The sequence below is a fragment of the Cercospora kikuchii genome (assembly GCF_019650295.1).
Source record: "Cercospora kikuchii DNA, contig_00004, whole genome shotgun sequence".
In the NCBI taxonomy this organism is placed as follows: domain Eukaryota; kingdom Fungi; phylum Ascomycota; class Dothideomycetes; order Mycosphaerellales; family Mycosphaerellaceae; genus Cercospora; species Cercospora kikuchii.
The window spans coordinates 2,441,195-2,468,253 of NW_025408585.1; the positions used below are offsets into that span (position 1 = coordinate 2,441,195).

Consider the following 27,059-nt stretch of genomic DNA (forward strand, 5'->3'; position numbering starts at 1 on the left):
AGTTGATCGATCAGCGTCCCTTGAGAGATCAACTGTCGAAGATGGCACCTACTAAGAAGGAGACCCTGCTTGACCAGTGCACGGGAGTCATTGCCATTGGCAATGGCATTGCCGTACACATCCTCGAGTACCTATCCATCGTCAAAGAGGCCCCTCATGGCTTCCGAGAAATGGCTATCGAATTCGTCGAAACATCACGAGCTTTATTCCCCGCCAAAGCTGGTCTGGCACGTTCATCAGCTAAATTCCAACCCGATGTCACAGCACAACTTTCGCAAAAGTTTCAGTTGACGAAAAATGCCTTCATCGTGCTGGGCCAGGTCGTCAACAAATTCCTCGCCAACGAGAAGAAGCAGACGTTTGGCAAGTTCGGAAGAGGCTTCAGGATGATGTTCGCAGACTCCGAAATCGAAAAGCTACGCCTCTCTCTCAATCAATGCAAGGCCGAGCTGAGCATCAGCACATTGATGTTTTCGTCCCTACTCGGGAGCGACAAGGTGGATGCAGCAACAGCTATTGGATACACCGCTTTGGCAGCTATACTGGGCATTCCCGACCCAACTGTCGGAACTACTGGAACACAACAAAACGATGCCTATGCCAGCTTGTCGCCAGACCGTAGGGAACTGCCACCAACTCCTGGTCAATTGACCTTTGCAGCTCGCGACTCGTCGCTCCCACCGACAAAACCACGTGCCATGCCTATAGAAGGCACACAACCACGATATCCCGACACTCCGTCCAGCGCCGAAACGTCCAGGACGACGAACATGTCATACCTGAGTGACCGCAGCTCTGTCATGATGCAGCCTGGCGACAATGGCTCTGACATCACATCCCTTATGTCAATGGTGCGAGAACAGGAAGATCTTACACAATTCCACGACAGAATCTCCAAGCAAGCAATACGGATCAAGCTTGATCCTGCACAGATGCACCGACGAGCCCCGTCGAAACGCAGTGTCAATGGAACACCAGAGTCGGCGAGAAATGCTCTTGTGAGCGCCATGCAGCAGAAAGATCACAAGATGGTCGAGCATCTTCTCGACAGCGGCGTGCCTCCGGAGCAGGGTTTACTCAAGGAAGCATTGATCACACACGATCTGGGCACTGTTCGTCTGTTCCTGCTCTATGGCGCAGATCCCAACGCGCGGGACAAAGATGGTTCGACGCCACTCTACACAGCGACCGGATCGTCCTTCTACGAGGCGGCTACGCTGCTTGTGAAGTATGGCGGTGACAGCAATATCAGCACTGGCCCATATGGCGAGAGCCCTTTCGCTGTGTCCTTGACAAACAGCAAAGCCCACTTCGCCCAGCTCTATCTGCAGCACGGCGCTGACCCAAATGCCGATATGGGTAACGGCGAGACAGCTTTCACACAGTCCATGAATAAGCACACTCCGGCGACTCTCGTCGAATTGATGCTCGTCTACGAAGCAGATCCAAACAAGAAGAACGCACGCGGCGAAACGCCTCTTTTCAAGGCTATCACCGCTGAGCGACACGATCTGGTGACATACTTGCTCGAACACGGCGCCGATGCCAACATGCCCGGTCCGAAGATTGTGCTCTGGCCTGCTGTACATCAACCTAACATGCTCTCCATCCTGCTCGAACACAAGGCAGATCTCCGCCGCGCTCCTGGCCTTCTCGAACTGGCAACATCCATCAACTCCCGCAAAGCGATCGACATTCTCCTCAAGTACGGCGCAGACCCCAACGCAAAGAAGGACGGCATCTACACACCACTCTGCTCTGCTATCCGTGACAACCACGAAGATCTCGTCGATATCATGCTTGCAGCAGGCGCAGACCCCAACCTTCCAGCTCTGGAACACCCAACGTACAAATGCGTAACCTACCACCGCACACACATGCTCCCCATCATCGTCGCCGCAGGTGCAGACCTTCACAAGCCCAAGGGCCTGATCGAGCACGCCGTCCAACACAATGACCGCGATGCTCTTGTCTACCTCATCGACCACAAAGTCGACATCAACGCCCGCAGCGTCAACACCGGCCACACAGCCCTCACAACCGCCATCCGCGAGAATAAACTCGAACTGATCGATTTCCTGCTCTGCCACGGCGCCGATCCGGGCGTCCGTGGTCAAGAATGGCCTATTGCTATCGCTGTCAAGCACCCTGAAATCCTGGCAAAACTCCTCCCATACATCCCCACAACCAAGATCATCAAAGGAGCTCTCGAAATGGCCGTCGTCGCGGACCAGCTCGAAAGCGTCAAGTTGTTACTCGCCAAGGGTGTCGATGTAGAAGAGAAGAACGGCGGTGTTTTTAGTCCACTGACCACATCAATTCGAGAGAATCGTAAGGAAATTTTCCGATTCCTGGTTGATCAGGCAGGCGCGGATCCAAACTCTCCTGGCGAGCATCTGCCTATTATCAAAGCCGTAAGTCTTAACAAAACCCCTCCCACAATCTTAAGGCTGCAAAACTAACACTCCACCCTTCTAGATCCGCCGCCACCGCGAAGACGACATGTCCTACATCCAACACCTACTCACCAAAGGCGCCGACATCAATCTTATGTACCGTGGGTGGAATGCCGTGCTCCAAGCACTTGATAACGGCGATTTGAAGATTCTACAATTGCTCGCGCGAGAAGGTCATCCTGACCTCTCCGCTCGCGGAGAAGATGGAAGAAGTGTGGCGGAAGTCATGCACGAGAGAGGACTAGATGAGGAAGAGAAGATTCTGACAACCGGCGGAGACGAGAGCAAGAATGGGCAACGAGTGAGCGATCAGAGGGATATGAAACATGCTTTGTCCAGTTTGAGAGAACTTGTGCTTTGACGGGAGGAGGTTTTGGAGGGGTTGGAGAGGGTGAGGTGAGGTGATGAATTTTTGAACTCCCCCAACAACGACGTGCTGATTACTTTTCTTTGGTGAAGATGGGGCTATGAGGAGGATGACGGCCGAACGAGAGAGATGTGCTTCCTTTTTTGTTTGATTGAAAAGGTCATATATACCCGGTGCGTGCGTGCGTGCGATTGTTCTTGTTGCTTTTATTAGCTGCGTAACAGCGCCTTTCGCTCTACTTCAGAGATTGACTGTTATTTTTCTTTTTTCTGTACGTATGTAATTCAGAATGAATCATCATTAAATAGACGCAGGTTTTTCTCTCCTACCCGACCCTCCATACCAATCTCGCCACTCACTGTAATCCCTCACCAATCCTTACCCATCAACTTCCCCCTCTACCCTCTTCAACTCGTACCTCTTCCTTCCCCTTTCATCTCCCTTTTCTCCTTCCACGACCCTCCATTCCCTCGCTCCCCTCACTGCCCCTTCCTCATCGCCACCCTCCTCCCTTTCTTCATTTCCACCTCTCTCCTCCCCATCTCCAGCCCCTTCATCCTCCTCCACCCCAACATGCCCAACCAACACCGCTTCCACCTTACATCCCCCATAATCATCACTTCCCAACCGCCTGACCTCCCAACACTTCTTCGAACACCAAGCGTTTCTGTACGTCTTCTTACTACATAATTTACAAACCTTTTTCACGCAAGCAAATCTCACGAGGGAGATGTATTTCCCGCATACATCACAGATGTAAGTTGTGAGTTCCTTTGTCCTCTTGTCAAGTGCTTCTCGGGGGCGATTTTCTGGTTCGTTGTCTGGGGATGAGTTTGAGGCAAAGGGGGCGTTCTTGATTGATTCGGCGTTGAGTTGTCGAAGTCTGCGGAGGCGGAGGGCGAGATCAACGAGGTGGGTTCGAGTGACGTCGAGGTCCTCGGGATCATGTGGTGGTGGTGGAAGGGAGAAGATGTGATCTTCTGGAAGACGTGATTGATTTCGATTGAGTTGTTCTTCAACTTCTTGTCCGTGCAAGAACTCAATGTGTTCAATTGCTGCTGGAAGATGCTCGTCTTCGATGGTGGAGAAGAAGTCGTGGAGGTTGGTGGAGGGAGTGTAGAGGGCGAATTGGATTTTGTTCAGGAATTCTTTTTGCTCTTTCGAGATCATTTTGAATTTGCGTTTCGACTCGGCAGTGGTGTTGTGGTCTCGTTCAGATGTTTCTTCCTGGGTGGAATCGTCATCATTGATGGGAGGCGGCAGCGGTGCATTCGATGTGGTTGAAGACTCTGGTCTGGAAGCGGCCTGGCCAGTACGACTGCTGCTCGCCACTGGGAGGACCACCATGCCTCGTGCTGCTTTGCCGCCTTTTGCAGCTATTCTTCTGCTGTTCTTAGTCTTGCCCATTGCTGAAGATATTGCAAAATGTGTCAGTACTTGCAATGCCTGGCATATAAGTAGTGAGTCGCATCAGCAAACTAAAGGATTCAGACAGAAGGCTCGAGGCATGGAGACAGTGAGTGAGCTTTTTGCGATGATTTGCGACATTTCTGCTTCACTCATCGTCAACTGAAGACAACTGGAAGACCATAAAGTGAAAATGTGCATGGCGCGTGAAGTTTCTTGTCTTGATTTCGTGGCTACCAAAGTGCCTTTTCGGCGTGCTCTTCCGCCGTCATCATACTGCAGCAAAGGCAGTGTGCCTCGTTGGATATCCTCCTTTACGCCATGCTTTCCGTTCCTGAATGCAACAACCAGATCTCGATGCGAGTGCGATACGCTTATGCGACGAGGGTGCTGGCAGTGGCGCTCTCGTATCGCCAGGTTGGTGGGAGAGCACCAACGGTCTTGTAGTAGCGAGAGAGGCGGTGGATACGGGACTCGATCAGAATGAGGCGGAACTTGCTGTCCTTGTCCTTGCGGTTGCGCTCGAGGTGCTTGCGGACAGCGACGGCCTGCACTCTTGGTTAGTTCATGTCTTGCCCGTTCGTGATATGTTCATGCTCACCTTCTTGATCAACATGTAGAGGTCCTCTGGGATTTCTGGAGCGAGGCCTATTGTCTCTCTGTCAGTCTGTGACCAAGCAGAGGCATAAAATTTGTGCTTGCGCATTGCAGAGGCATTGTGTGTATTGTAGTCCATCTTTTGCGAGGCGGTGTTTCCACCGGCCTCTATGATTTTCTATTTTCACACCGGGGCGACGAGTGGAGGTGTTGGCATACCGTTGCCCTTGAGGATACGGAGGATCTTGTTACCTGCGCAGTACCAGTCAGTATCATCTCCTGCCTTCTCTCGCTGACAGTCGGCTCTTACCAGTGACAACCTTGACCTGGGCAACACCGTGCGAGTCACGGAGAACGACACCAATCTGCGATGGAGTGGCACCCTTCTTTGCGAGCTTGCAGATCTGGTCGACGACCTGATCAGGCGTGGTCTTGAGCCATGCCGGAGGAGCGCGCGAATATGGGATGGCGCTCGAAGAGATACCCTTTCCGTTGCTGTGAAGACGACCCATGGTGGCGATGGTTGTCGGGAGGAGTTGTCGAGTTGTTCGTTGGGTGCTTGCGGTCTCGAAGTTCAGAATTGCTCGCGCCCACCATCCACACCTGCTCGAAATCGAATTTGAGTCTTGGCGGCGCTAACCCGCTTTGGTGCTAAACCTTGTTTCGTGCCTGCCTCACATGCACCACACTTCACCCTTGACTCTCAGCGGCTCGTCTATCTGGTGTTTTAGCCGTGCGCTATTGTCCTCCTCCAACTTCACTCGTCACATGCCCAATGTAAGCAGGACTGTATTCACCATATGCAGGAGTGCCGACGGCCTCCGCGCGGCGTTCCGTTGTGAGACCATGTGCGGCAGCGTGTGATTGCAAGTGCCACCTCTGTTTGCTGCACATCTGAAGCCTGCGCGCGGTGTGTGGAAGGCCGCTGAATGAGCACATGAAATTTGCAGCACGCGGCGGTCGGTCGATTGTTTTGATTGTGAAGCCGCGTTCTATTGACTTATTCTCATCCCCCGCCCTCTCTTCCACTTCTTCACCACAACACCACCCACACTCGTTTAGCACTTGCTTCTTCCAACTTCCACCACTCCCTCCAGCACTCGTTAGCCCTCTCTTCCATTAGCCCGACACCCACCCATCAACAAACACCAAGAACCTCAGCAAAACCATCATCAACATGCAGATCATCACCGACCTGTCGCTCCTCGCCACTCTGGCCTCGACCGTCGCTGCCACTTCGGCTTCCTCGGGCTGCAGCACCGTTTCGACCACCATCACCACGACCGTCGCCACCATGACCGTAACCGTCACTCCGGGCGCTTCGTCGACTGCTGATGCCGGCACTCCCAGCCTGAGCCACAGCCTCTTCACGTCAGGCACTTGCTCGTCCAGCGTCCCAACCACCAGCTCGAGGTACGTATCGCGCGAGCAACATCGCTTGTCGACCACCAACTCGATGACGCCTCTTACTGACTCCTCCGCAGCTCCGCCGCTGCCTGGACCTCGACCAAGCAGGCGCCACCAGCTACGACCACCCCTTGGTCTCTGTCGACGTAAGTCGCCTCCTTACAGACCCTTTTCTCGCGCTCCGCTAACCACCTCGCAGCTACACCAGCTCCGCCAAGACTGGCACCACCACCGTCACTCAGTGCGTTGCCGGCGCCCAGCAGGCTGGCGTCAACACCGTCCCAGGCGCCGACGGCACCACCTACATCGTCTGCGCCGGCGCTCCGCACCCGACCGTGAGCACCATCACCGGCAAGCCCATCGCTGATCCTCTCGGCGGCAAGCACACGACCACGGCCTTCTCCTTCTACCCAACCGGTCACGCCAATTCGACTACTGGCACGACTGCTACCGGCACTGGCAGCGTCCACGCCACTCCAACCGGCATCGTCCCATTCACCGGCGGCGCCGCTTCCCTTGACGGCAAGAAGACTCTCGTTGCTCTGGGTGCCGTCGCCATCGGCATGCTCTTCGTCTAAGACGGCTGCTGCCTGTCACGACAACCACTTGCTTTCCCAAGCTACGAAAGCGGAGACTCTCGCAGATCTCTGCCACGACTGATGGATGCACTGCGGCATGCTTACGGCTTCACTACGATGGTTGCATAGGCGTTCTTTGATTTCTTTCCTCGATCGCGGCTGCGCGAGGAGCACAGCTAGAGGCTTCTACAACGGAGGATTCTGAGCGAGCTCGAGACCTCCCAGAGGCGCATTGCGTGCACATTGCTGCTTGATACCACTCTGTACCAAATGAAAAGCGACTTTGATTTCAATTCTTGTTGACTGTCAGCGATCGTCAAACCTCGGTCCAGCTGGTCGTTTCCTGACCATGTACCCTCATTAGAGAGTGCAGGACCGCCTGTGACCAGGACTCAAGAAATGGGGCACGAAGCTGACGGATCTCCCCCTGCCCGGCCGTTTCGACATTCGTGCTCTCACTTTAACAACTTTCAACAGAGGCTTCAACCTGCCCAGGCTCCTCGTGTGTCCTTCAAACATCTAATACACCGCGAGGCGGCTCTTACTCGGAAGTGCATGCAGTTTGCAGGACGTTTCAGACTCCGAAGATGGTCTCTGTCGCCTGGGGATGATCCAGTTCAGCAGTCACGCCTGCCTTTGGAGACTTTCGCCCCCGACGTAGTCTGGGCTTGCTTCATCTGGTCAGGACTGCAAGTGTTCAATGCGATGTTAGGTGGTGTCTCCGATGGCCCGTTGTCCGAGTGATGTGAAAAGCCGAACAAGGCCGCAAGTTCAGAACTTCACTTCGGCTTACTCTCCACTTTCTTTTGTCTCGTCTTAAACTCCCTCGGACTCTCCAACACCTCTTGTTTCTTCCCCAACAACTTCCCAATCACGCCCGGCCCACCCCACATCCCAACCTTCTTCTGCTTGGCCCTCGCCTCCGCCTCGCGATACTCCTGCTCTTTCCCACCATACTCCGCCCCCTTCTTCGCCTCATAAACTCCAGCCCACCCAGCCTTAATCATCTCTAACCCAACATCCCTGTTCCCAACCAAGAGGTCCCTCATATGTACCATTCCCACCACTCTTCCATACTGATCCTTCGCCAAAGGCAGAACTCTCACCCTCTGATTCAACAACTGTCCCGTTAACCACTTCAACGCATCTTGTCCATGCGGCTGCCCTGGTTGTCCAAAATGTGGCAGCTCCGGAGCATCAATCCCAGCAATTCGAACATGGATCGTCTCATCGGAGAGCTCGGTGCGTTTTGTGGGGATACGGCGATACCAACCCCAGCCTGCGAAGCGGCCGAGAGGAGTATGATAAAGGCGAAAATTATCTGCGTCTCCTACGCGCGTGACGTAGCCGTAAAGAGATTTCTTTCGGAGGATCTTTGGGGAGATGTATTCAGCTGTTCTGATGCGGCGGAGGTGGCGTTTGTAGAGGAGTGGGAGGCTGATGGCGAGGGTTGCGGTTGCTGTGCACCAGCCGAGTGTTCTTAGGTTGTTGGAAGATAGTGTAGAGCTGGTCTGGGACGGGAGAGCGGCTGCCAAATTTGAGGATGTGCCATTTTCGCTGGTGTTTCTTGAGTGATTTCGGTGGCCTGAGAGCTTCCCCTCGCTCCAGAACCAGCCCATGCCACGAAGACGCGTCGTGGAGAGTACGAGTCGTGATTGAAGGTTGGGAAGATTGGGTTTGAGTTCAGCCGCTTGACCCACTTTGGTGAGCTTGGGCCTGGCCTTCGGTTCCTACAGTACAAAGTACTCCCTCGACTCTGCAACAACAACTTCAACATGAATCATCAAGAACCTAGAATGAGGAAAGAGCCTAAAATGACTCCATCGGCCTACTAGTATTGTGTGCAGAATATAGGAGCCCAGAGAAGTGACAAAGTCATCGCACGACTTCGTCCACATGCCTGCAAGTAGCCCCAATGGTATCTCACAGGCAGGATGCACTAGTGATGCACGATTCCCAGGCACATAAGTAGCTCACAATGCTACGCTCAGCTCAAACTTCGATACTAACAAAGGATGTCTTCGTTGTGCGATATCTGCTCGGATCTGGACCTTAAGAGACTGCTGACCTCACCAGATAGCAATGAAGAAACAGAACTTGGAAGCTTCGAAGAAATCGAAGAACGAAGTGAACAATGCGGGCTATGCAAAGTTATCCTTTCAGCTATCCGCTATGGGCCATGGGCCTACAGAGGCAAACTCGGTGAGGAAGACGGCTTCGTCCTCGTGCCTGTCTGGACCGTGGCTCTTCAGTGCAAATCTGGTCAAGACGAAGACCCTGTCAGGGCGTACAGGCTTCATGTCTACACGGATGAGTTCGAGGATGCTGGAGATGTGATGCTCGATGCTGAGGACTCACACCGTATCAAGAGGCCTGGCATCGGTTATGGAAGACGCGTTGCGCCGGGAACTATCAGTTACGATGTCGTCAAACACTGGATCTCTACATGTGAGAAGATCCACGGGGAATGCAATGCGACATATCGATCTGTACAAGCTGTTCAACAGTTGCCTGAGCAGTCACTACTGATTGATGTGAAGAAGCACTGTTTGGTGCAAGCTCCCAAAGATGCTAACTACGCCGCTCTCAGCTACAAATGGGGTGATGCGAAGCAGTATCTCACGCTTCAGGCGGAGTTCCCAGCTTTGCAGATCGAAGGAGCACTGGCTTCGCGGCCCCTGCCAGCCACAGTCCGGGATGCGATCACACTAACCAGAGAAATTGGCCTTGACTATGTATGGGTAGATGCACTCTGCATCATTCAAGACAGTCCGACGCACAAAGCTGCTCAAATTGGCCAGATGCATCTGGTCTATGGCTGTGCTACGGTGACCATAGTAGCAGCGTCGAGTGCTGATGCCAATGATGGTATGGCAGGTGTCAGTGCTAAGCCACGAGACATTGTACAGTCATCAACGACCATCGATGGCCTTCTCCTGTTCCCACGAATTTGCTTTCTTGGTCGGATTATGAATGGCTCCGAGTACAACACGCGCGCTTGGACCTATCAGGAATCTTCGCTCGCCCGAAGAATCCTGTATGTTACTTCGCGAGGGGTTTCAATGCTATGCTGCACTACACTCTTTAGTGAGGAGATCAAGCTTGAGAACGACGCATGCGATACACAAGACTGCCAAAATCACTCTTTGAATATGGCCACTGAGCAGAGAAACATATGGCGAGAATTCATCGGCAAGCAAAGAAAGCAAAAGTCCACACCCGGATGCACAGAGGCCTGCAAGATGCGGGTCAGGCAGAGTTACAGTGAAGGCAGACTCCCCAACCTGCCCAAGCCAACTCATACGGCTGAGACCAAGGACTGGTCTGGCACGTACTTCAGTGCCTGCGAAGACTGTCTAGCATTCAATCGACGCAGCGAAGCAGAATGGCTGATGTACCTCGACGCGGTACGAAGCTACACTCATCGACAGATGCGATTCGAATCAGACCGTCTGCAAGCGTTCGCAGGAATTGCAGGGATTCTGGAAGACCAGTATGACACGAAGTTCTTATTCGGCCTTCCAGAGAAGTATCTCGAGCTGGCCTTACTCTGGGCGCCTCGTAGGCAATTGAGCTCACCATGTCGCCGAGACGGGCTTCGGGGCATTCCATCATGGAGTTGGGCCTCGCATGAGATCTCCGCAGGGTATAGCGGTGACAATTGGATCACGACTGAAGTCGATTGGTACCGAGCGCACGGTGATGAGATCGAACCAGTGCACAGTTTGAAGACTTACGGAACGCATGCTCTTCTTCGAAAAGACTTTCACAAACCTGTCACTCTACTCGATCTCGAGAACCATGGCCTCTTACCACTGGACGATACTGCACTCTACGGCTGGGTACAAAGCTCCTCTGATTTCTTCCTCAAGGACTTACAAGTCCATACCGCGGACCAGAAACCTGTTACATCAGCATTGGGTCATGTACGATTCAGCGATGTGCCTCCCAAGTACGATCTCGAATACCAGCCTGTTGAGGTTATACTTTTATCGCGCAGTTATCATACGCCCATTCAGAATGTCTACGACGAAAATTGGGATTTACAGCCACATACTATAAATCTTATTATCGTGGAGAGAGGCGGCAGCGTGGTCAGGAGATTGGCCAAGGCTGATATTAATGATGTCAAAGCATGGAAAGATGCGAAGAAAGAATGGAAATTGGTCAAATTCATTTGACTGTGAGGGTTAGAGCTACTCAATCATTGACGTGCGGACTTCTCAATATGCCCTCCAGTGGGTTACCGCGAGGCCCAAAAGATCGACACTCGTACTCTGCGTCAACAGCGAGGTTCCGCCCAATCGCCCGCTGGACAATTATTGACGCCATGCCTTCATCCCTCAGACCATTGAAGAAGCCCTGGACTCGACCAGCGAGATCGTCCATTGGGTGAGTATCGCCACCATGAAGGACTGCATGATCGGCAGAGACCCCTCTGTTCACCGTGAGCCGAAGAAAGCCAAAACCCATTACCGAGTAACCCCAGTAGAAGGCGTAGCGGACGTCTTTTTCCAAGAGTTCGTCCATGAAATCTGGAAAACTCAAAGCAAACACGTCAAGTAGATCTTCCGCCTCGCCGAACTCGATCCCCATGAGGTCGCGCTCGCGGTCGCGGACCGCTTGGACGTATTCGTGGGTCAATGCATGAAGAACAGAACCTTGGATGACGATGATCGGGTTTTTCCCTCGCTCGTTGCTGTAGAAATCTTCTGGACAATGTCGCGCCCGATCTCATTTCCGCTTCCATGTCTGCTAGATGTGCTAGACTTATGAGAGCCTCCGGGTCGTCAGATTCCTCTTCTTCGAATTCGTCCTCTTCTTCGAACTCGTACAGAACGCTGCGGCAAGCGGGACAAGCGGCTGCATTGCAGGTCTGCGTGTCCTGTACCCACATTTTGAGACATTCGAGGCAGAAAATATGGCCGCATGGTGTCTGCGTAGCGTCTGTACAATCTCAGCGTATCACCTACTCTACAAGACTCTACAAAACGATCGGGTTATCGACAGTGCCAAGCTCTGCGGGCGCTACTGGTGCTGCTGCCAGTGCTGCTCGTGCTGCTACTCGCGGCGGCGGCGGTGGTCGTGCTACTGCTGCTGCCGGTGGTGGTCCTGCAACCACCGCACGCCCCGGCTCTTCCCACTCATCTTCCCCGATCTCGGCTTGGTAATAACACGATGTCCTACAGGTCGGACAGGTATTGGACATATCCTTGAACCACATCTTAATGCACTTGAGGCAGTAAATGTGCTTACACGGCAGCTGGGTGGGATTTTTCATGTTTTCGAAACAGATTGGCTGTGAAGAGTAGTTAGTAAGAGTTACCGTGGTGTTAAGATTGAGGATGCTGTACTTACGCATTCTTGTTTGTTCAGTGGCTTGAGGGACTTGAGGAAGTCGGCTTTGGTTGGTTGTTGGGCAGCCATTTTGTCTGTCGCAGTGGGTCAGTGGTATTTTTGATTCGTTGTTGAAGTCAGTGGTGATCGTGGACGGCTGTGCTGCGGTTCTGGAAGCTCTCTCTGATGCGGTCAATACTGGCTCGAGTTCTGAGAGGGAAGCTGGCAAATATAAGAAGTGCAGTGGTAGGCAGACAGTGATGGTCCTTTGAGACATTTACTGTGCGCGCACAACGTGAATGTGAAGGTGGAGAAATACCGGTTAAAGAGATCGCTTTTAGCGATGCAGGCTTTGAACCGTATTGTGTGTTTGAACACAAGGCCTTTGATCTGAAAATATGTCGCGGGACAGGACGAGTTAAGGCATCGTTGGTCCCCTTTCGAAATGCTAGAGTAATTCAGCGCATAATCACTTGGAGAAGAGGGGAAGAGAGGCATTGCATATTGGTGAGATGTAATTCTGATGTGGTGTTTTTGAGACAGTTCATTGGTCATACTTGCGCCGTGATTACTACGTTGCAGAAAATATCTGTAAGGAACGCCGGACTCCAGCCATGCTGCTAAACACAAAAGAGTAAGATGATAGGACAGGCCTGACTGGTGTAAGTACTAGTCGGACGCGGTCGCGCATGGAGCTACTTCACTGATCCTTCCAGTAAAGCATTTTCTTCCATCCATCATCGGCCTCGACCCATCTGACCTCCATATGTTTCTGGCGCATGTCAGCTTCCTTGTCAGCAGCACGCATGTACCAAGATTGGCCATTGGCATCGTAGACCTTTCTGGTCCAGCCTTCCTTGTCCTCTTTGAGCATTCTCTGGGTTTCCCTCCTGGCCGCTTCCTCGGGACTCATGCCGAGCATAGTCATTTTCTTGAGGTCTTGAGCCATATGCTGCTGTTCCTTTTGCTTCTTCAGCTCGAGACTGACGCCTGTCGTGGCAGAAGTCTTCCCTCGAAGAAGGTTCTTCTCCCATCTGCTTTCGGCCAAGCTTGGGTCGTCGAACATGTCGTTACCCTTCTCGTATCTGGCATTGAATGCGGCGAGCTTTTCTTTGGCGTCGGAGAGGACCTTGTTGGCTTGAGTCTCTTGGCCACGCTTTCTCAGGACCGCAGCTTGGACCGCAGCCACTTCGACTTCGCGTTCGAGCTTGGTACGAGCGGCTTTGCATTGCAGCTTTGGGTTGAGAGCCTTGTTCTGCACCGCTTGGGCGCGGGCTGCTTTGAGCTTTTCCTTTGCATCGAGAATTCGGATGCGGCGGGACTCGGGGCCTTCCTGGAGAAGGAGAGGTTGCGGCTCGAGATCCTCGTTATTGTTGAGAAGAGAGTCTTTGGCGCGTTCGAGCTTTTGGAAGAGACGGTTGTAGAGTTCGACTTGGGATGCATCAATGCACTTGTCTGGGTGTAGGACCAAGGCAAGCTTTCGGAAGGCAATGTTGATGTCTTTCTCGGTTACCTTGGTCTGGTAGTACAGGCCAAGGATCGAGAGTGCATCATCGTAACTGTCGACTTGTAGGATCGCGCGAAGTGTCGCCGAGTCGATGGTGTCAGGGAGACTCATCTCTGGCAGGGCTCCGCCAGCGGAGGCGCTTTGCTTGAAGGGGTTCATGTCTGTTCCTGCAGACATAAGGATGGGAGTCGCCTTGTAGCCCTTAAGTCCAAGAAAGCTTGTCATTTTGAATTTGCTGGCGAAGAACAGGGAGTCTCAGGTGGTGGCACTTGTAGCCGCCCGGAGGTGAATAGCACAAGCACTTTGACCTCAAAGGTGGGCCTTGTGTGGACAATGAAGGATCACTCATGCTTAAAGGTCCTTTGGGAAAATGGCGCAGTCCCTTTGACAAAATTTTGGCACAATAGTATTGTCCAGCTTTCAGGTGCATTAATGTGCTGACGTAATGATCTTGAGGACAGACTCAACCAGAGGAGGGCCAACTTCTGACTGACCGCCGGAGTGGCCTCAAGGTCACCAGCCGCAGAAGATGTACAGGCGGATGCTAGAGTTAAGCACAAGTACTCCTTGTGATGGAAATTGACAGAGGGCCACGTGTGTCCTTGGGAGCTTGCTATTCATCGACAGTTCGAATGTCCTTGGCATACAATTGGGCTTCGGTTTGTTGAATAAAATCAGTGTCACAAGTGTCGGTAGGTGTGCCGTGCATCGCTGTAGGTACTTGATGGATTGAAGATGGGTTTCTGCTGCATCGCCTACGAAATCCGACTCGTGGTGGCACGCCACTTTCTTTGTTATCAAGCGATGCGTGGCGCATGGTCAGGGTCAACGCGAGCCAACGAGTCCGTATGATCCTTTGCGCAGTACTGGAAGCATTTCGGTCATATCAGAGGTTTTGAGTTGTGGTCAAGGACGAATGCTGTTGTTGCGTGTGGCATGTCGTTGCTGAAGTGCGAGGGACTCGGCTGCCACTCCAGCGACATCGGAGGCAGCTGCACCCGACCACAGAGCTGCCCATCAACATATAACACAATTGCCCTGCAAACATCAGCTTGAGATGTAATTATCATCTAGTCTCTCGTCCAGAGTACCAAGCGATCATGAGTGCAGTGAAGAACATCGTGAAGGCGCTAGAGTCTTTCACAAGGTACTCGTTCCACACCCTCACTCCACATCGTCCCGCTAAACCCACAGTCTAGCTGTGATGTGGCAGATGCTCTCACAAAGCTGAAAGTGCCTCATGGAGGTTTCCTGCCAGGCCTGACGATGTGGTCACCAAAACGACAAGAAGGTCCGACCAAGATCATCGGACCAGCATATACAGTCAAGTATGTCAGGAAGAATTACGAGAACGATCCCAAACCAAAAGGGCACTACATCGACACTGTGCCTGAAGGACATGTGTTGTTCATTTCGGCTCCTCCGAAGATGATCAATGCATGCTACGGCGGCCTCATGAGCACACGAGCGCAGTATCTTGGAGCAGCTGGTACGATTATTGACGGCAGATTCCGAGACCTTCAAGAGCATCGCGATCTCAACTTTCCGGTCTTCGCCAAGGATGTCGGTACAACAGCACCAGCGGAAGTCGCCCGTGTGAGCGAGATCAACGGCCCAGTTCGCTTTAACAGCGAGGAGCAAGACTCATACATCAATCCCGGAGATATCCTCATCGCGGACCTCAACGGAGTGGTGTGCTTGCCCAAGGACCTTGCAGAACAGGCTATCGACCTCATCGCCTCCCAAGTCGAGGCTGATGAGAACGTGGCGAAGGACATCAGAAATGGTGTGCTTGTAGGCGAGTCGATGAAGAAGCATCGAGCGAACGTGAAGCAGCCCAATTGATGGAGGTGAATTGAAGCAGCACCATCAAGTCGCCAATCAAAATTTGGGCCTGCCCACATTCCCGACTTCCAAACCCAGTTCCACTTTCTTCAGTTGCACACTCTCACATCATTTCGAAGACCGCGAGACTCTTGCCGACACTTGCGATCAGCTGGTCCGTCACTAATGCCCAAAGTTGCGCTAAATTCCAGTCGAAGGCGGAACACCAGACATCCGCATACGACAAGCATTCAACATCGCACTAAAGGGCAGCATTGAAGCCTAAAGTCTCGACCGCACTTCGGCAACAGTATCGACTGGCATAGTCGCGAAGCTTGTCAGCGTTCCCAAGTAGAGCTGCCATGCCTTGCAGTGAACATCCACGAGGCACCCCTCCAAGCAGACCCGGAGAGACTTTTGGGGGCTATGCAGCACACGCTGCTTTTGCGGCGATGCGTGTAGCGCGAGCGGTCATGCAAGCCCGAGCGTTCTGCGAGCAGGCTAACCTCGCAGGCGAAGCCTCGGACGTGAAGACGAGTCGTGGCGCAATTCTTCTACAGCTTTCACCGATCTCAGTCCTAGCATGAGGAGGCCTCGAGGCGGCGACGGCAATCACCGTGGGCCACTGACTGCGCCTACGTTGACGCTGACCACGTATGCCGCTGCGAAAAAGCTGATATTCACTCCACTATGGCCGTGACGCCCACGTCAGCCGATGCCAAGGCGTAACGCGTACTGGCAAAGCTTTGGTTGATTGACTACATGACATTGCTTAGCGACTTGCAGGAAGCTTGTTACGACCCACCGGCGCATTGGAAGCATCGCGAAAGCGTTGTTAGCCTGGTCTGGGCCACTTTTGCTTCATAGGGTGTCGCTTCCGGGAGCCGACTTGGGTCGTCCCCCACCCAACCCGGCGCCTTCCTTTGCGCTGAAGCACATCTGCGACGTTGATACTGCGCCAGCCAAGACAACCTCGATCCATACAAATCACAGATTTTGCTGCTGATGACGAGGATAGGCTAAAGGTCGTCGTCGCAAGCCACAAATGTGGATGCTGTCTGCAGTCGGCGTCGCAGATCTGGGGCCGCGACGCACGAATTCAGTCCACAAACATCACATTTCACAATCGAATGGACTTCAATGGCCAATGATCGACTCTCCTTTGTCAACGTCCGGAATGCCCCCGTTTCGTGAACGAAGTGGCTTGCCTGTTTCGACATAGCCAGCCGGCTGGACTTGTCACGCAAGCGTAGTTGAGCAAGTGCGACCACGACTAACACTCTCCGAGGAAGCATCGCCTTGCTTGGCAACACAGGAGTTGATCAATCTCCAACGTGGTCCGGCGCATTACGCGGCTCAGAATGAGTGTGGAACATAGCATTGAACCAAGTGAGTATATGTAGTGGTGTAGAAGCACCCTTCTTTCGACCTGAATCATCAAGCAATCGCATCACTCTCTTACACCAGGATCTTCAAGCCTCCTTTCACCATGGCGCCAATCACTTCTCTCCTCACCCTGAGTCTTCTCACCATTGGGTCTATCGCCCATCCAGGTCACAACGTGGCCGAGGAGGCAGCAGAGCGTGCAGAGTTCTTCCGATCACTCAAGCCTCGCAGTGTTCGCTCTTGCGCCAATGAGCTGAAGCGCCGCGGTCACATGGAGCAGTCGCTCGCTCGTCGTCAAGCCTTTGCTAAGCACGCTCGTGCAAAGCGTGGTCTTGCGACTGACAAGCCTCTCGTCCGTCGCGACTTTGCCGACTACAACATCTCCCATGCTTCCACTTCAGGAGTCAAGTTTGGTGATGATGAGACGCTTCTATTTCAGGACAACTCAAGCTGTATTCTGCAGCCGGAGGTCACACAAGGTACGTAGTCGCAGCATTGCCTTGTAGCGGGATCTCAACCCCAGGCATCGTCTCCCCGAACAATATTGATGATCTAATCATCAACTTAGGCCCTTACTATATCGATGGCGAATTGATCCGCAACGATATGTCCGAGGACCAAGAAGGTGTCCCACTCTTCCTCGACGTCCAATTCATCGACACATCCGACTGCTCCCCCGTCCCAGCCGTCTACGTCGACGCCTGGCACTGCAATGCAACAGGAGTCTACTCCGGCGTAGCAGCCTCCGGCAACGGCAACTCCGACGACACCTCCAACCTCGACAACACCTTCCTCCGTGGTCTGCAGCAAACAGACGTCAACGGAGTCGTCCAATTCGAAAGCATCGTTCCAGGCCATTACACCGGCCGTGCACCACACATCCACGTCTTGACCCATAACGTCAACTCAACCATCATCCGCTCCAACGGCACTCTCCTCGCCGGCTACGGGAATTTCACCGCACACGCCTCCCACGTTGGTCAAATTTTCTTCGACCAATCTCTTATCACCGAAGTCGAGACTACAGAGCCCTATGCCAGCAACACCCAAGAGTTGACCCTCAACTCCGAGGATAGCATTCTCGGCGAAGAAGCGGCGGATATGGATCCTTTCGTCGAGTACGTTCTCATCGGAGACTCGATCGAAGATGGAATTCTGGCTTGGATCTCGCTCGGAATCGATACGAGCAGTGACCAGGAGATTACTTCGGCTGGTACGCACTACAAGGAGGGTGGTGTTGCGAATGAGAACTCGGGAATGGGTGGCCCAGGAGGTTCTGGTGGTCCAGGTGGCAATGGCACTGCTCCTTCTGGTGCGCCACCGTCTGGGGCTGCGCCTTCCGGAGTTTAGATGACAGCAGGTTCAAGGCAATAGACAAAGAGGCTAGCCTCATGGATGTTGATAATTAGCATTGTCATTCGTTCATGGTTCGGTCGTTAGCGTATATAGTGAGCAAAGCAATTGCTGATGTTCAAATAAGCTCCATTCATCTTGTAGAAATGGTTCACTGTTTCTTCAAATCTTCAATAAGCTAATACGACGTCCTGTCAAGATCCGTTCACATCGTCAATTCATATTATACAAAGTAAAACCTCTCGCCCACTTCACACCAATCGAAACGCCCTCTAACCAAACCCAACAATACACTCAATCTCATGCCTGATACTCCCCAACCTTCTCCTCAAATCGTTCGCATCAAACCTCGCAACCAAGTTCCCCGCTTCCGCTGCCATCCCAACATCGTTTGACTCCAGATCCCCGCAAAGTGCTTTCGCCTCCATCGCAGCCTTCTGCTGTAAGCCCGCACACCTCACACCTCGATCAACGCGTTCTTCTAACGTTGAAACATAATTCGCCACGAGACGGAGTTCTTCTCGGATGGCTTCTGTTTCGGCGAAGAGGAAAGCTTCTTGATGTGCGGAACCAAACATTGGGATGTCTTGGGGGAAAGGGATATCGGGGTCTTCGCAGGTGGTTTCGTCCGGTGAGAGGAGTTGGGAGTGGTGATGGGGGAGGGTTGTGAGAGGCGGGAATTCGATGCTTTCTAGAATTGGGGAATCTTCTTCGTCGTCGCGTGTTGAGGAGGAGGAGGTTGATGTGGGTGTTGCGGGGTGAGGTTTAGATTCGTAGACATGTCTTGATGGGGCGAGGGTTGAGTGTGAGAAGCTGTCGGCCAATCCGTACCAGTCTGCGTTTGCATCGGTTTCGCCTTGTGATGAGATAAATGCGGCTTGAGTCCACATTGCTAGGTCCTGGTTGTTGTAGAGGTGCTCCGTCATTTCTGGTGTTGTGCAGGGAGGAATTGGCAGTCCGTGGACATAGTCGCCGAACGTGGATGAGGTGCTGCTGCTTGGAGAAGAATCGCTGAATGAAGATCGATCTGTGTGGACAAAGCTTGGTTTTGCGGAGACTTGCACCGGTGAACCAATCGATGAGGATGTGTCTGATCCGGATGTGCTGATTGGTGTCACAGTAATGTTGCGCATTGTCTTGCGTCCAGCTCTTCGTGAGATGCTATATTGGCAGTCATTGCCTTTCGATCGACATCGCAGACAAGAAGGTCGTTCTCTTGTGCATCGCACTTTAGCGATAGCACAACAATCGCAACTCTCTTTGAGCTTAGGCGCTGATCGTCTTCGTCGGCTCGATGTTTTGCTGACTCCGGTAGACATTGCTGATGTTGCTGACGCGGTAGCAGACATGTTGTGCGTCAATCGTAGACTTGGGTCCAGTTTCAAGCAACGTCGGGTCACGAGCGTTGCGTCTTGAGCTATAATGTAGAGCGACTGTAGTGATCGTCAACCCGCGTAGTCCTTCGGGTTCGGGGGTCGATGACCGGGCTGCAGTAGTAGTAATGAGGTCCCCGAAAGGAACAGGGAACGCGGACTCTTCACTTTCTGACGTGATGAAGAAATACTGTAAAGAGCAGACGTTGCGCAGTTGCGGTGCTCCAACGCACGCGCTGCATCGCGCAAGACACTCATACTTATCATCTCTACTGAATTGCAAACATCCGCAATTCTGCGGTATCTTGGTGTAAAATGCCGCGACACAGAATACCCCGGATAGAAAAGGCAAAACGTGGGTGACTTGGGGGGCGCAGAGAGCTGCAAAGCGAAACCCAGACCACTGACACCCCGACCTGCATGCCAAGCTTCCAGCACCTGAGACTCGGTTAACGAAATGCGCCGAAGGATCCTGTGCTTGTTCCTATTCAGAAAGATCCGCGCTCTGACATCGCTGAAACGAACGAGACCAACGTGCTGAACCCAGGTCGCAACGTGCTCGACTTGTGGCCGCCGCGTGGTTCATGCGGCATGATGCCTGGTCGGCAGTTACTCGCAGCGGTCGTTCGTTGATGGTCCAGGCTTGGTTCTCATGACGGGAACCACCGAACATCTCTGGGCTGTACAGTAATATTCCATTTGGTGTTGCAGTGAGCAGAGACATGTTCCAGCATGCCCGAAGTGATGAGTGATGAGTATAACAGCGTTGTTGGCCGACCCAGCGATCCGAAATTTAACAAATGAGCATGATATAGAAGAGAAGAAATTGGTTGACAATGATTGCCAGGACCGAATTTGAATTTCTGCATGTCGTTTTGAACTTTTCTTGATTAGTGAAGCAGCTCATCTCGAAGCTGTCAGGTACATTCTCCGATACTAGTACACGATGTTGGATCATGGCTCGTCAACGACCTGCGTCGTTCTCCCACTCTCCCCTGCGGTTTCCTCGGCGGTTAGTGCTCTGAATCCATCAGCTCCAGTCAAGCGCACAGCGCCCGCTCTGACCAATGCCTGGCTCAAATCATCAAGCAGATCCTCCAAGTCCTCAATACCAATGCATAATCGAATAATGTCCTCCGGGAGAGCGCGCTCTTTCCGCGTAGCTGGATCGATACTCGCATGGCTCATGCGGCAGGGCATGGAAATCAGGGAATTGACACATCCGAAGGACACACTGATGCCAAAAAGCTTCGTAGACTCGACGATCCTTTCGGAAAGTGCGATGGAGCCCGTCTCGAAGGAGAGCACGGCGCCGGCACCGCGCGCCTGGCTCCAATGCAGCTTGTACTGAGGGTGAGACTTCAGTCCAGGATAGCGAACCTTGAAGCCGTGGTTCTCCAGGAACTCGGCAATGGCCTGCGTGTTCGCTTGCTGCTTGTCCATACGAATTGCCAGTGTCTTAACACCACGAAGCAGCAGCCAGCTGTCGAAAGGTGCAAGGCCACAGCCCGTGCTGTTGATCATGAAGTAGAACTTCTCGCCGAGTGCAACATCGTTGACACCAATCACGCCCGCCATGACATCGTGATGCCCCGATAGGTACTTGGTTCCAGACTCATAGACGACGTCTGCACCTAGATCGAGAGGATTCTGCAGGTACGGCGACAACATAGTGTTATCAACCACGACGACGATGTTCTTGCTGATCGCATGTGCAGCAGTGGCGATTCCATTGATATCGCAAATTTTGATCAGCGGGTTCGTGGGTGACTCAAGCAACACCATGGTCGTCTTTTCGGTGATCGCGGCTGTCACGACCTCCAGGGTCGTGGTGTCCACATGCTTGACTGTGACTCCTCCATGCTCTTTCAAGTACGTGAGAAGTCTGTTGGTCCCGCCGTACAGATCATCTCCAGTCACGACCTCGTCGCCCGGCTTCAAAATCCTGGTGATGACGTCGAGCGCGCCCATGCCTGATCCCGCCACCAATGCACGGTTGGCGCCCATAATCTTCGCCATGTGTCGCTCGAGGTGCGTCCTCGTTGGGTTGCCACTGCGCGTGTAGTCATATTCCTGGCCGGGACCACCTTTGAAGGTGGCTGACTGGTAGATGGGGACGCTGCTGGCGTTGTACTGGTCGTTGCTCTCGGTGTAGACCAGCTCGGTCGCAAAGTTGTAGCGACGGCCGTTGCGCGGGGTGGAGGGAGCAGGCGAAGGTGGCAGGTCGTGGCCATCGAGGTCAATGTGCTTCAAGGCCTTGCCGTTGCCATTGGGAAGATCGCCGCCGCTCATTTTGGGAGAGTGGTAGTTTTTTACCGAGGACTAGAGACCTCAACAGCTGGGGTTTTAGGTGGGTGGAATGATGGGCAATGAAGTCTGAGGGAAAGACTTCAATGCTTAAAGGATCTTTTGGTAGGTGCGTGTGTGCGGTGTGTGAATGTGCGAGCTCAGGAAGATGTCGGCCAAGTCATTCGAGCTGCTGACTCTTCCCGATTGCGTGATGGCGACTTTCTCCGATCGCGGGGAACTGGCCGCACGGACGGCATGGGAAGAAATGTCTTTGAGATGCACTCAAAATATTTCTGTACATCACTCTACAGATCTGACACTGGATAACACGTGGCTATATCTTGTGCACCTGCACGACTTTCCTGTCCTTGCCAACAACTAATCTCAGCTGCTTGTCCTTTTCGCCGCCAAAGATACCGTTCCGCAATACATCCGTGTACAGCTCATAGCACGGATAATAACCATTGACAAACTCGATGACTTGCTCCTTTGACATGCCGGTTCCTTTTGAAGCCCTCATCGCAGCCTCCTGCTGCTCTCGCCAGTCGTAAACATATAGCGAATCTTCGGCGTCACTGTCCCACTCCGTCAGCAATGTATCTGAACTGAGAAGTAGATGACTTACATATGGATGAAAGCACCAAATTTGTCTGTTAGAGCGTCATACTCGCGGAGCTTGCTGTTGACGAACAGCACGTCCTCTAGCTTCAGCTTTCCTAGCCGCCCTGTGTAGTTCCCGCTCTCTGCTTCTTGTCTCGCTGCTTCCCACTTTTGCTGCACTTCTTCATCGCTGAGCGCGCGGAAGCCGACGCACCAGCCTTCGAACACAACCACTTCTACTGGGCTATGACTCGTCGCGTTCACGGTATGCCAATCTGATTCGGGCCTGCGGTCTCCTGCACCATTGAATTGAGACTTGTCGTAGCTTGGGATCTTCACGTTGCAATCACGATTCGCCAGTGCTTGGAATAGCTCAATACCGGTCTTGACATCGTGTGTCGAAGGCACGCCTCGGTGCTGCACCAGCGGGTTTGCGGCATGCGATTTGGCAAGAGCTTGTTGTTGATCGTGAGGAAGATACAGATCATCTATAGACAACACCAGCGTGGGCAAGCTGTGGGGAGGTTGTGAGAGAGTTTGATGGAGGGTTTCCACCTGCGAATGTCAGTTCTGTTGCCAGCATAGTGTATCACTCAAGGTCTGAGAGACTTTGATCTAAGATAGCTCTTTCAACTTCAATTTTTCAAAGGTGAAAACGACCTACCAATGTAGTCTTGCCTGCACCTTGCACTCCGTTCAAGCCAAGGAAGAATGGTGGGGGTTGTTGTCCCTTCTGCTCATACTCTTCCTTGTGCGACTTGAGTCGCTCGAGGATGAAGGGTATGCAGTGCTCTGACTTGTCGTCAATGATCTCCGGCATAGCGCAAACTCACGTGTCCTGGTTCCGTGTCTACCATACGCAGCTGCAACAGCTTCTGCGGTTTTGAGCATGTGAAAGGGACAACCTTGCGGCTGAGAGAATAGCCGAGCCAGCTCCCCGTCAGCCTGCAGAGCATCGTGCCTCATGACCTGGGGTGCTTCTTCATATGACAGTCCACAGAGGGAGCAAATGTCACGCCAAGCTCATCACTGTCATCTAGTCACAAGCAGCATGTCGTCGAAATGCAGATCTTGTGGTATCAGCGTGGAGCCGTCGATGCCTCGGTGGACGTGGGAGTGCCTTCGCACGCCGCAAAGAGGTCGCGGCAGACTCTCGAAAAAGCCGGCAGATGACGTTCTCCAGTCTGTTCTTGCCCACGCCGGCCACGTGCGGCGATAGTACGGGAACAAAGGAAAGAAGAGAGGACCACGAGAACGATGCCTGTGGTTCTGCACATCCACGGCTGAGAGAACATGTGGATGTGGCATTGCATGCCGGACGTGATCAGCCGAGGTTCGTGGGTGCATCATCGTCGGCACGCGCTGCTGGACTGGAGAGCAGAGACCAGCAGGGTTGCTTAGACAATTCCCAAACATATCGCTTCTGCCTCACGGCCACCTGACCTTTCTTCCTCCCTTACAATCAACGACTCCGAGTCGACCCTTCTTTCTTTCTCTTTATCCTCCCAATCACCACACACAGACCGCCATCATGGGCGAACAACTGCGATGGGATGGCCAGACGGTCGTCGTTACCGGAGCTGGTGGAGGACTCGGCAGAGCATATGCTCTGTTCTATGGCAGCAGAGGCGCCAATGTCGTGGTCAACGATCTCGGAGGCAGCTTCAAGGGCGAAGGTGCCAGCCAGACAGTGAGCATTAGCGAGGAAGTGCGATACCCATAAAGGACCAACTGACAGCGGGACACAGATGGCACAAAAGGTCGTCGACGAGATCAAGCAAGCTGGCGGCCAGGCCGTGGCCAACTACGATTCCGTCGAGAATGGCGAGAAGATTATCCAGACAGCCATTGACAACTTTGGCCGCATAGACGTGCTCATCAACAATGCCGGCATTCTGCGCGATATCAGCTTTAAGAACATGAAAGATGAGGACTGGGATCTGATTATGAAGGTGCACGTTATTGGAGCATATAAGTGCGCACGAGCGGCATTCCCACACTTCAGAAAACAAAAGTACGGCAGGATAATCAGCACTTCCTCGGCTGCGGGTATCTTTGGAAGTTTCGGACAATGCAACTACTCTGCGGCGAAGCTCTCGCAAGTCGGCTTCACCGAGACACTAGCGAAGGAAGGTGCCAAGTACAACATTATCGCCAACACTATTGCACCTATCGCCGCCTCGCGATTAACTGCGACAGTGATGCCAAAGGAGGTTCTGGATCTGCTGAAGCCTGAGTGGATCGTGCCAGTCGTGGCAGCTCTTACACACAAGGATACTCCTGCTGAAGAGACCGGTGGTATTTTCGAACTTGGTGGTGGTCACGTCGCCAAGTACAGATGGGAGCGCTCGAATGGTGCTCTCCTCAAGGCAGATGATACCTTCACTCCAGGAGCCCTGCTCGCCAAATGGAAGGACATTGAAGACTGGACCAACCCACAGCACCCAACTGGGCCAAACGACTTCATGACCCTTCTCGAAGAGGCACAGAAGCTCAAGCCAAGCCCAAAGGCCCAAGAGCTTGACTTCAGCGGCAAGGTCGCTGTCGTCACGGGTGGTGGTGCTGGTCTGGGTCGCAGCTACTGCTTGACCTTTGCCAAGTATGGTGCAACTGTTGTCGTCAACGACCTTGCGGACCCAGAGCCTGTCGTGCAGGAGATCAAGAAGCTTGGCGGCAAGGCAGTCGGTGTTCGATGCAGTGCCGAGGACGGAGAAAAGGTGGTCAACGCCGCAATCGACAACTTCGGCCGAATCGACATTCTCATCAACAATGCCGGTATCCTTCGCGACAAGGCTTTCCACAACATGGAGGACAAGATGTTCCAGCAGGTCTTGGACGTTCACTTGCGCGGCACCTACAAGGCCAGCAAGGCTGCTTGGCCTCACATGCTTAAGCAGAAATATGGACGTATCGTGAACACGACCTCTACCTCAGGTATCTACGGAAACTTTGGACAAGCCAACTACGCAGCTGCCAAGTGTGGTATTCTTGGTTTCTCCCGTGCTCTTGCTCGTGAGGGCAAGAAGTACAACATCTTCGTCAACACCATTGCACCAAACGCAGGCACCAACATGACTCGCTCTATCATGCCAGAGGAGATGGTCCAAGCCTTCAAGCCCGACTACGTTGTTCCTATTGTCCTCATCATGAGCTCCGACAAGATGCCAAGTGAGCCAACGGGACGTGTGTTCGAGAGCGGCTCTGGTTGGGCGGGCGAGACGAGATGGCAGAGGACTGGGGGTGCACAGTTCCCAGTCGATGTGGAGCTGACTCCAGAGGCAGTCAAGGCAGCATGGGATAAGATCGTCAACTTCGACGATGGCCGTGCCGACAACCCACACGACGTGTCGTTCGCCAACGACAAGATTCTAGGCAACTCCCAGAACCGGTCCAAGAAAGGTGGGAAGCAGTCCAAGTCATCTGATGACACTGACTACCTGGCCGTGATCGACCAAGCTAAGAAGGCGCAGGCCGAGGGAACGGAGTTCGTCTATGATGAGCGCGATGTGATTCTTTACAGTAAGTTTGCCGCAGCCCGCTCTGCTGCTGCATATCCAACTAACGTGTTTTGCAGACCTGGGTATCGGAGCCAAGCGCACTGAGCTCCCTTACGTCTTCGAAGGCGATGACAATTTCCAAGTTATCCCAACCTTCGGTGTTATTCCTCCCTTCAACGCCGTAGCACCTTTCGACATGAGCACCCTCCTACCAAACTTTGACTTCCGACAACTGCTCCACGCTGAGCAGTACCTCGAAATCCGCCAATTCCCTCTCCCGACAGAAGGCACCCTCATCGCCTCCCCACGCCTGATTGAAGTGCAAGATAAGGGCAAGGCCGGTATCATCGTTTACGGCAGCGAAACAAAAGAGAAGAACACAGGCAAAGACGTCTTCTACAACGAGTCAACAGTCTTCGTCCGCAAGGCTGGTGGTTTCGGTGGGCAAAAGCAAGGTGGCGACCGTGGTGCTGCAACCAAAGTCCACAACCCACCAAAGAGACAACCCGATGCTGTCGTGGAAGAGAAGACTTCTGAGGAATTGGCTGCCATTTACCGATTGTCTGGCGACAGGAACCCACTGCACATCGTAAGTTCAACATTTCACCTCCTACCACACCAGCCACTAACATCTTCCCAGGACCCCGACTTCGCCAAAGTCGGTGGCTTCGACGTTCCCATCCTGCACGGCCTCGCATCCTTCGGTATCGCAGGCCGAGCAATCCTGAACACTTTCGGCCAATTCAAAAACATCAAAGTCCGATTCGCAGGTGTGGTGCTTCCTGGACAGACACTCGTCACAGAAATGTGGAAAGAAGGGAAATGGGTTATCTTCCAAGTCAAGGTCAAGGAGACGGGCAAGCTCGCTATTTCGGGTGCTGGTGCTGAGTTGAGAGAAGACGGCTCAAAGGCGAAGTTGTAAGATTTGAGAGGTCAGTGTGCGATGGTGACGATACTTGGGTTGTAGAGAATCTGTGATGCATTATGATGAATACACAACACAGGAATTTTGATGTTACTTTTATGTGAGGAAAGCTTCATGTAGTTGATTAGTATATTTCACTCCAGGTTGACTTCTGAT

The 27,059-nt window shown here is 53.0% G+C and overlaps 15 protein-coding genes across 15 annotated transcripts; 6 read left to right on the forward strand and 9 right to left on the reverse strand.

Annotated features, from left to right (window-relative positions):
- Positions 1 to 41: 41 nt before the first annotated feature.
- CKM354_000719500 (uncharacterized protein) lies at positions 42 to 2,817 on the forward strand (the record flags this gene model as incomplete). Its single annotated transcript, XM_044802538.1, has 2 exons — positions 42 to 2,414; positions 2,479 to 2,817. 2 exons carry the CDS (start codon positions 42 to 44, stop codon positions 2,815 to 2,817), a joined length of 2,712 nt encoding a protein of 903 aa, XP_044658473.1.
- A 384-nt stretch (positions 2,818 to 3,201) lies between these two features.
- On the reverse strand, positions 3,202 to 4,230 carry CKM354_000719600 (uncharacterized protein; the record flags this gene model as incomplete). The annotated part of the gene is made up of 1 exon (XM_044802539.1): positions 3,202 to 4,230. The coding sequence occupies one exon, from the start codon at positions 4,228 to 4,230 to the stop codon at positions 3,202 to 3,204; it is 1,029 nt and encodes a 342-aa protein (XP_044658474.1).
- A 374-nt stretch (positions 4,231 to 4,604) lies between these two features.
- CKM354_000719700 (ribosomal 40S subunit protein S13) lies at positions 4,605 to 5,339 on the reverse strand (the record flags this gene model as incomplete). The annotated part of the gene is made up of 4 exons (XM_044802540.1): positions 4,605 to 4,778; positions 4,832 to 4,995; positions 5,047 to 5,079; positions 5,138 to 5,339. 4 exons carry the CDS (start codon positions 5,337 to 5,339, stop codon positions 4,605 to 4,607), a joined length of 573 nt encoding a protein of 190 aa, XP_044658475.1.
- Positions 5,340 to 6,004: 665 nt separating this feature from the next.
- CKM354_000719800 (uncharacterized protein) lies at positions 6,005 to 6,812 on the forward strand (the record flags this gene model as incomplete). The annotated part of the gene is made up of 3 exons (XM_044802541.1): positions 6,005 to 6,240; positions 6,312 to 6,380; positions 6,434 to 6,812. 3 exons carry the CDS (start codon positions 6,005 to 6,007, stop codon positions 6,810 to 6,812), a joined length of 684 nt encoding a protein of 227 aa, XP_044658476.1.
- Positions 6,813 to 7,591: 779 nt separating this feature from the next.
- On the reverse strand, positions 7,592 to 8,431 carry CKM354_000719900 (uncharacterized protein; the record flags this gene model as incomplete). The annotated part of the gene is made up of 1 exon (XM_044802542.1): positions 7,592 to 8,431. One exon carries the CDS (start codon positions 8,429 to 8,431, stop codon positions 7,592 to 7,594), a length of 840 nt encoding a protein of 279 aa, XP_044658477.1.
- Positions 8,432 to 8,827: 396 nt separating this feature from the next.
- On the forward strand, positions 8,828 to 10,993 carry CKM354_000720000 (uncharacterized protein; the record flags this gene model as incomplete). Its single annotated transcript, XM_044802543.1, has 1 exon — positions 8,828 to 10,993. The coding sequence occupies one exon, from the start codon at positions 8,828 to 8,830 to the stop codon at positions 10,991 to 10,993; it is 2,166 nt and encodes a 721-aa protein (XP_044658478.1).
- A 19-nt stretch (positions 10,994 to 11,012) lies between these two features.
- CKM354_000720100 (uncharacterized protein) lies at positions 11,013 to 11,709 on the reverse strand (the record flags this gene model as incomplete). The annotated part of the gene is made up of 2 exons (XM_044802544.1): positions 11,013 to 11,524; positions 11,583 to 11,709. 2 exons carry the CDS (start codon positions 11,707 to 11,709, stop codon positions 11,013 to 11,015), a joined length of 639 nt encoding a protein of 212 aa, XP_044658479.1.
- An 87-nt stretch (positions 11,710 to 11,796) lies between these two features.
- Positions 11,797 to 12,239, reverse strand: CKM354_000720200 (uncharacterized protein; the record flags this gene model as incomplete). The annotated part of the gene is made up of 2 exons (XM_044802545.1): positions 11,797 to 12,111; positions 12,171 to 12,239. 2 exons carry the CDS (start codon positions 12,237 to 12,239, stop codon positions 11,797 to 11,799), a joined length of 384 nt encoding a protein of 127 aa, XP_044658480.1.
- A 610-nt stretch (positions 12,240 to 12,849) lies between these two features.
- CKM354_000720300 (uncharacterized protein) lies at positions 12,850 to 13,881 on the reverse strand (the record flags this gene model as incomplete). The annotated part of the gene is made up of 1 exon (XM_044802546.1): positions 12,850 to 13,881. The coding sequence occupies one exon, from the start codon at positions 13,879 to 13,881 to the stop codon at positions 12,850 to 12,852; it is 1,032 nt and encodes a 343-aa protein (XP_044658481.1).
- Positions 13,882 to 14,756: 875 nt separating this feature from the next.
- CKM354_000720400 (bifunctional 4-hydroxy-4-methyl-2-oxoglutarate aldolase/oxaloacetate decarboxylase) lies at positions 14,757 to 15,501 on the forward strand (the record flags this gene model as incomplete). Its single annotated transcript, XM_044802547.1, has 2 exons — positions 14,757 to 14,803; positions 14,856 to 15,501. The coding sequence occupies 2 exons, from the start codon at positions 14,757 to 14,759 to the stop codon at positions 15,499 to 15,501; spliced, it is 693 nt and encodes a 230-aa protein (XP_044658482.1).
- Positions 15,502 to 16,969: 1,468 nt separating this feature from the next.
- On the forward strand, positions 16,970 to 18,216 carry CKM354_000720500 (uncharacterized protein; the record flags this gene model as incomplete). The annotated part of the gene is made up of 2 exons (XM_044802548.1): positions 16,970 to 17,345; positions 17,435 to 18,216. The coding sequence occupies 2 exons, from the start codon at positions 16,970 to 16,972 to the stop codon at positions 18,214 to 18,216; spliced, it is 1,158 nt and encodes a 385-aa protein (XP_044658483.1).
- Positions 18,217 to 18,491: 275 nt separating this feature from the next.
- Positions 18,492 to 19,568, reverse strand: CKM354_000720600 (uncharacterized protein; the record flags this gene model as incomplete). The annotated part of the gene is made up of 1 exon (XM_044802549.1): positions 18,492 to 19,568. The coding sequence occupies one exon, from the start codon at positions 19,566 to 19,568 to the stop codon at positions 18,492 to 18,494; it is 1,077 nt and encodes a 358-aa protein (XP_044658484.1).
- Positions 19,569 to 20,546: 978 nt separating this feature from the next.
- Positions 20,547 to 21,884, reverse strand: CKM354_000720700 (uncharacterized protein; the record flags this gene model as incomplete). Its single annotated transcript, XM_044802550.1, has 1 exon — positions 20,547 to 21,884. One exon carries the CDS (start codon positions 21,882 to 21,884, stop codon positions 20,547 to 20,549), a length of 1,338 nt encoding a protein of 445 aa, XP_044658485.1.
- Positions 21,885 to 22,215: 331 nt separating this feature from the next.
- Positions 22,216 to 23,301, reverse strand: CKM354_000720800 (uncharacterized protein; the record flags this gene model as incomplete). Its single annotated transcript, XM_044802551.1, has 3 exons — positions 22,216 to 22,456; positions 22,507 to 23,036; positions 23,146 to 23,301. 3 exons carry the CDS (start codon positions 23,299 to 23,301, stop codon positions 22,216 to 22,218), a joined length of 927 nt encoding a protein of 308 aa, XP_044658486.1.
- A 711-nt stretch (positions 23,302 to 24,012) lies between these two features.
- CKM354_000720900 (bifunctional hydroxyacyl-CoA dehydrogenase/enoyl-CoA hydratase FOX2) lies at positions 24,013 to 26,900 on the forward strand (the record flags this gene model as incomplete). Its single annotated transcript, XM_044802552.1, has 4 exons — positions 24,013 to 24,171; positions 24,230 to 26,000; positions 26,056 to 26,567; positions 26,619 to 26,900. The coding sequence occupies 4 exons, from the start codon at positions 24,013 to 24,015 to the stop codon at positions 26,898 to 26,900; spliced, it is 2,724 nt and encodes a 907-aa protein (XP_044658487.1).
- Positions 26,901 to 27,059: the final 159 nt, after the last annotated feature.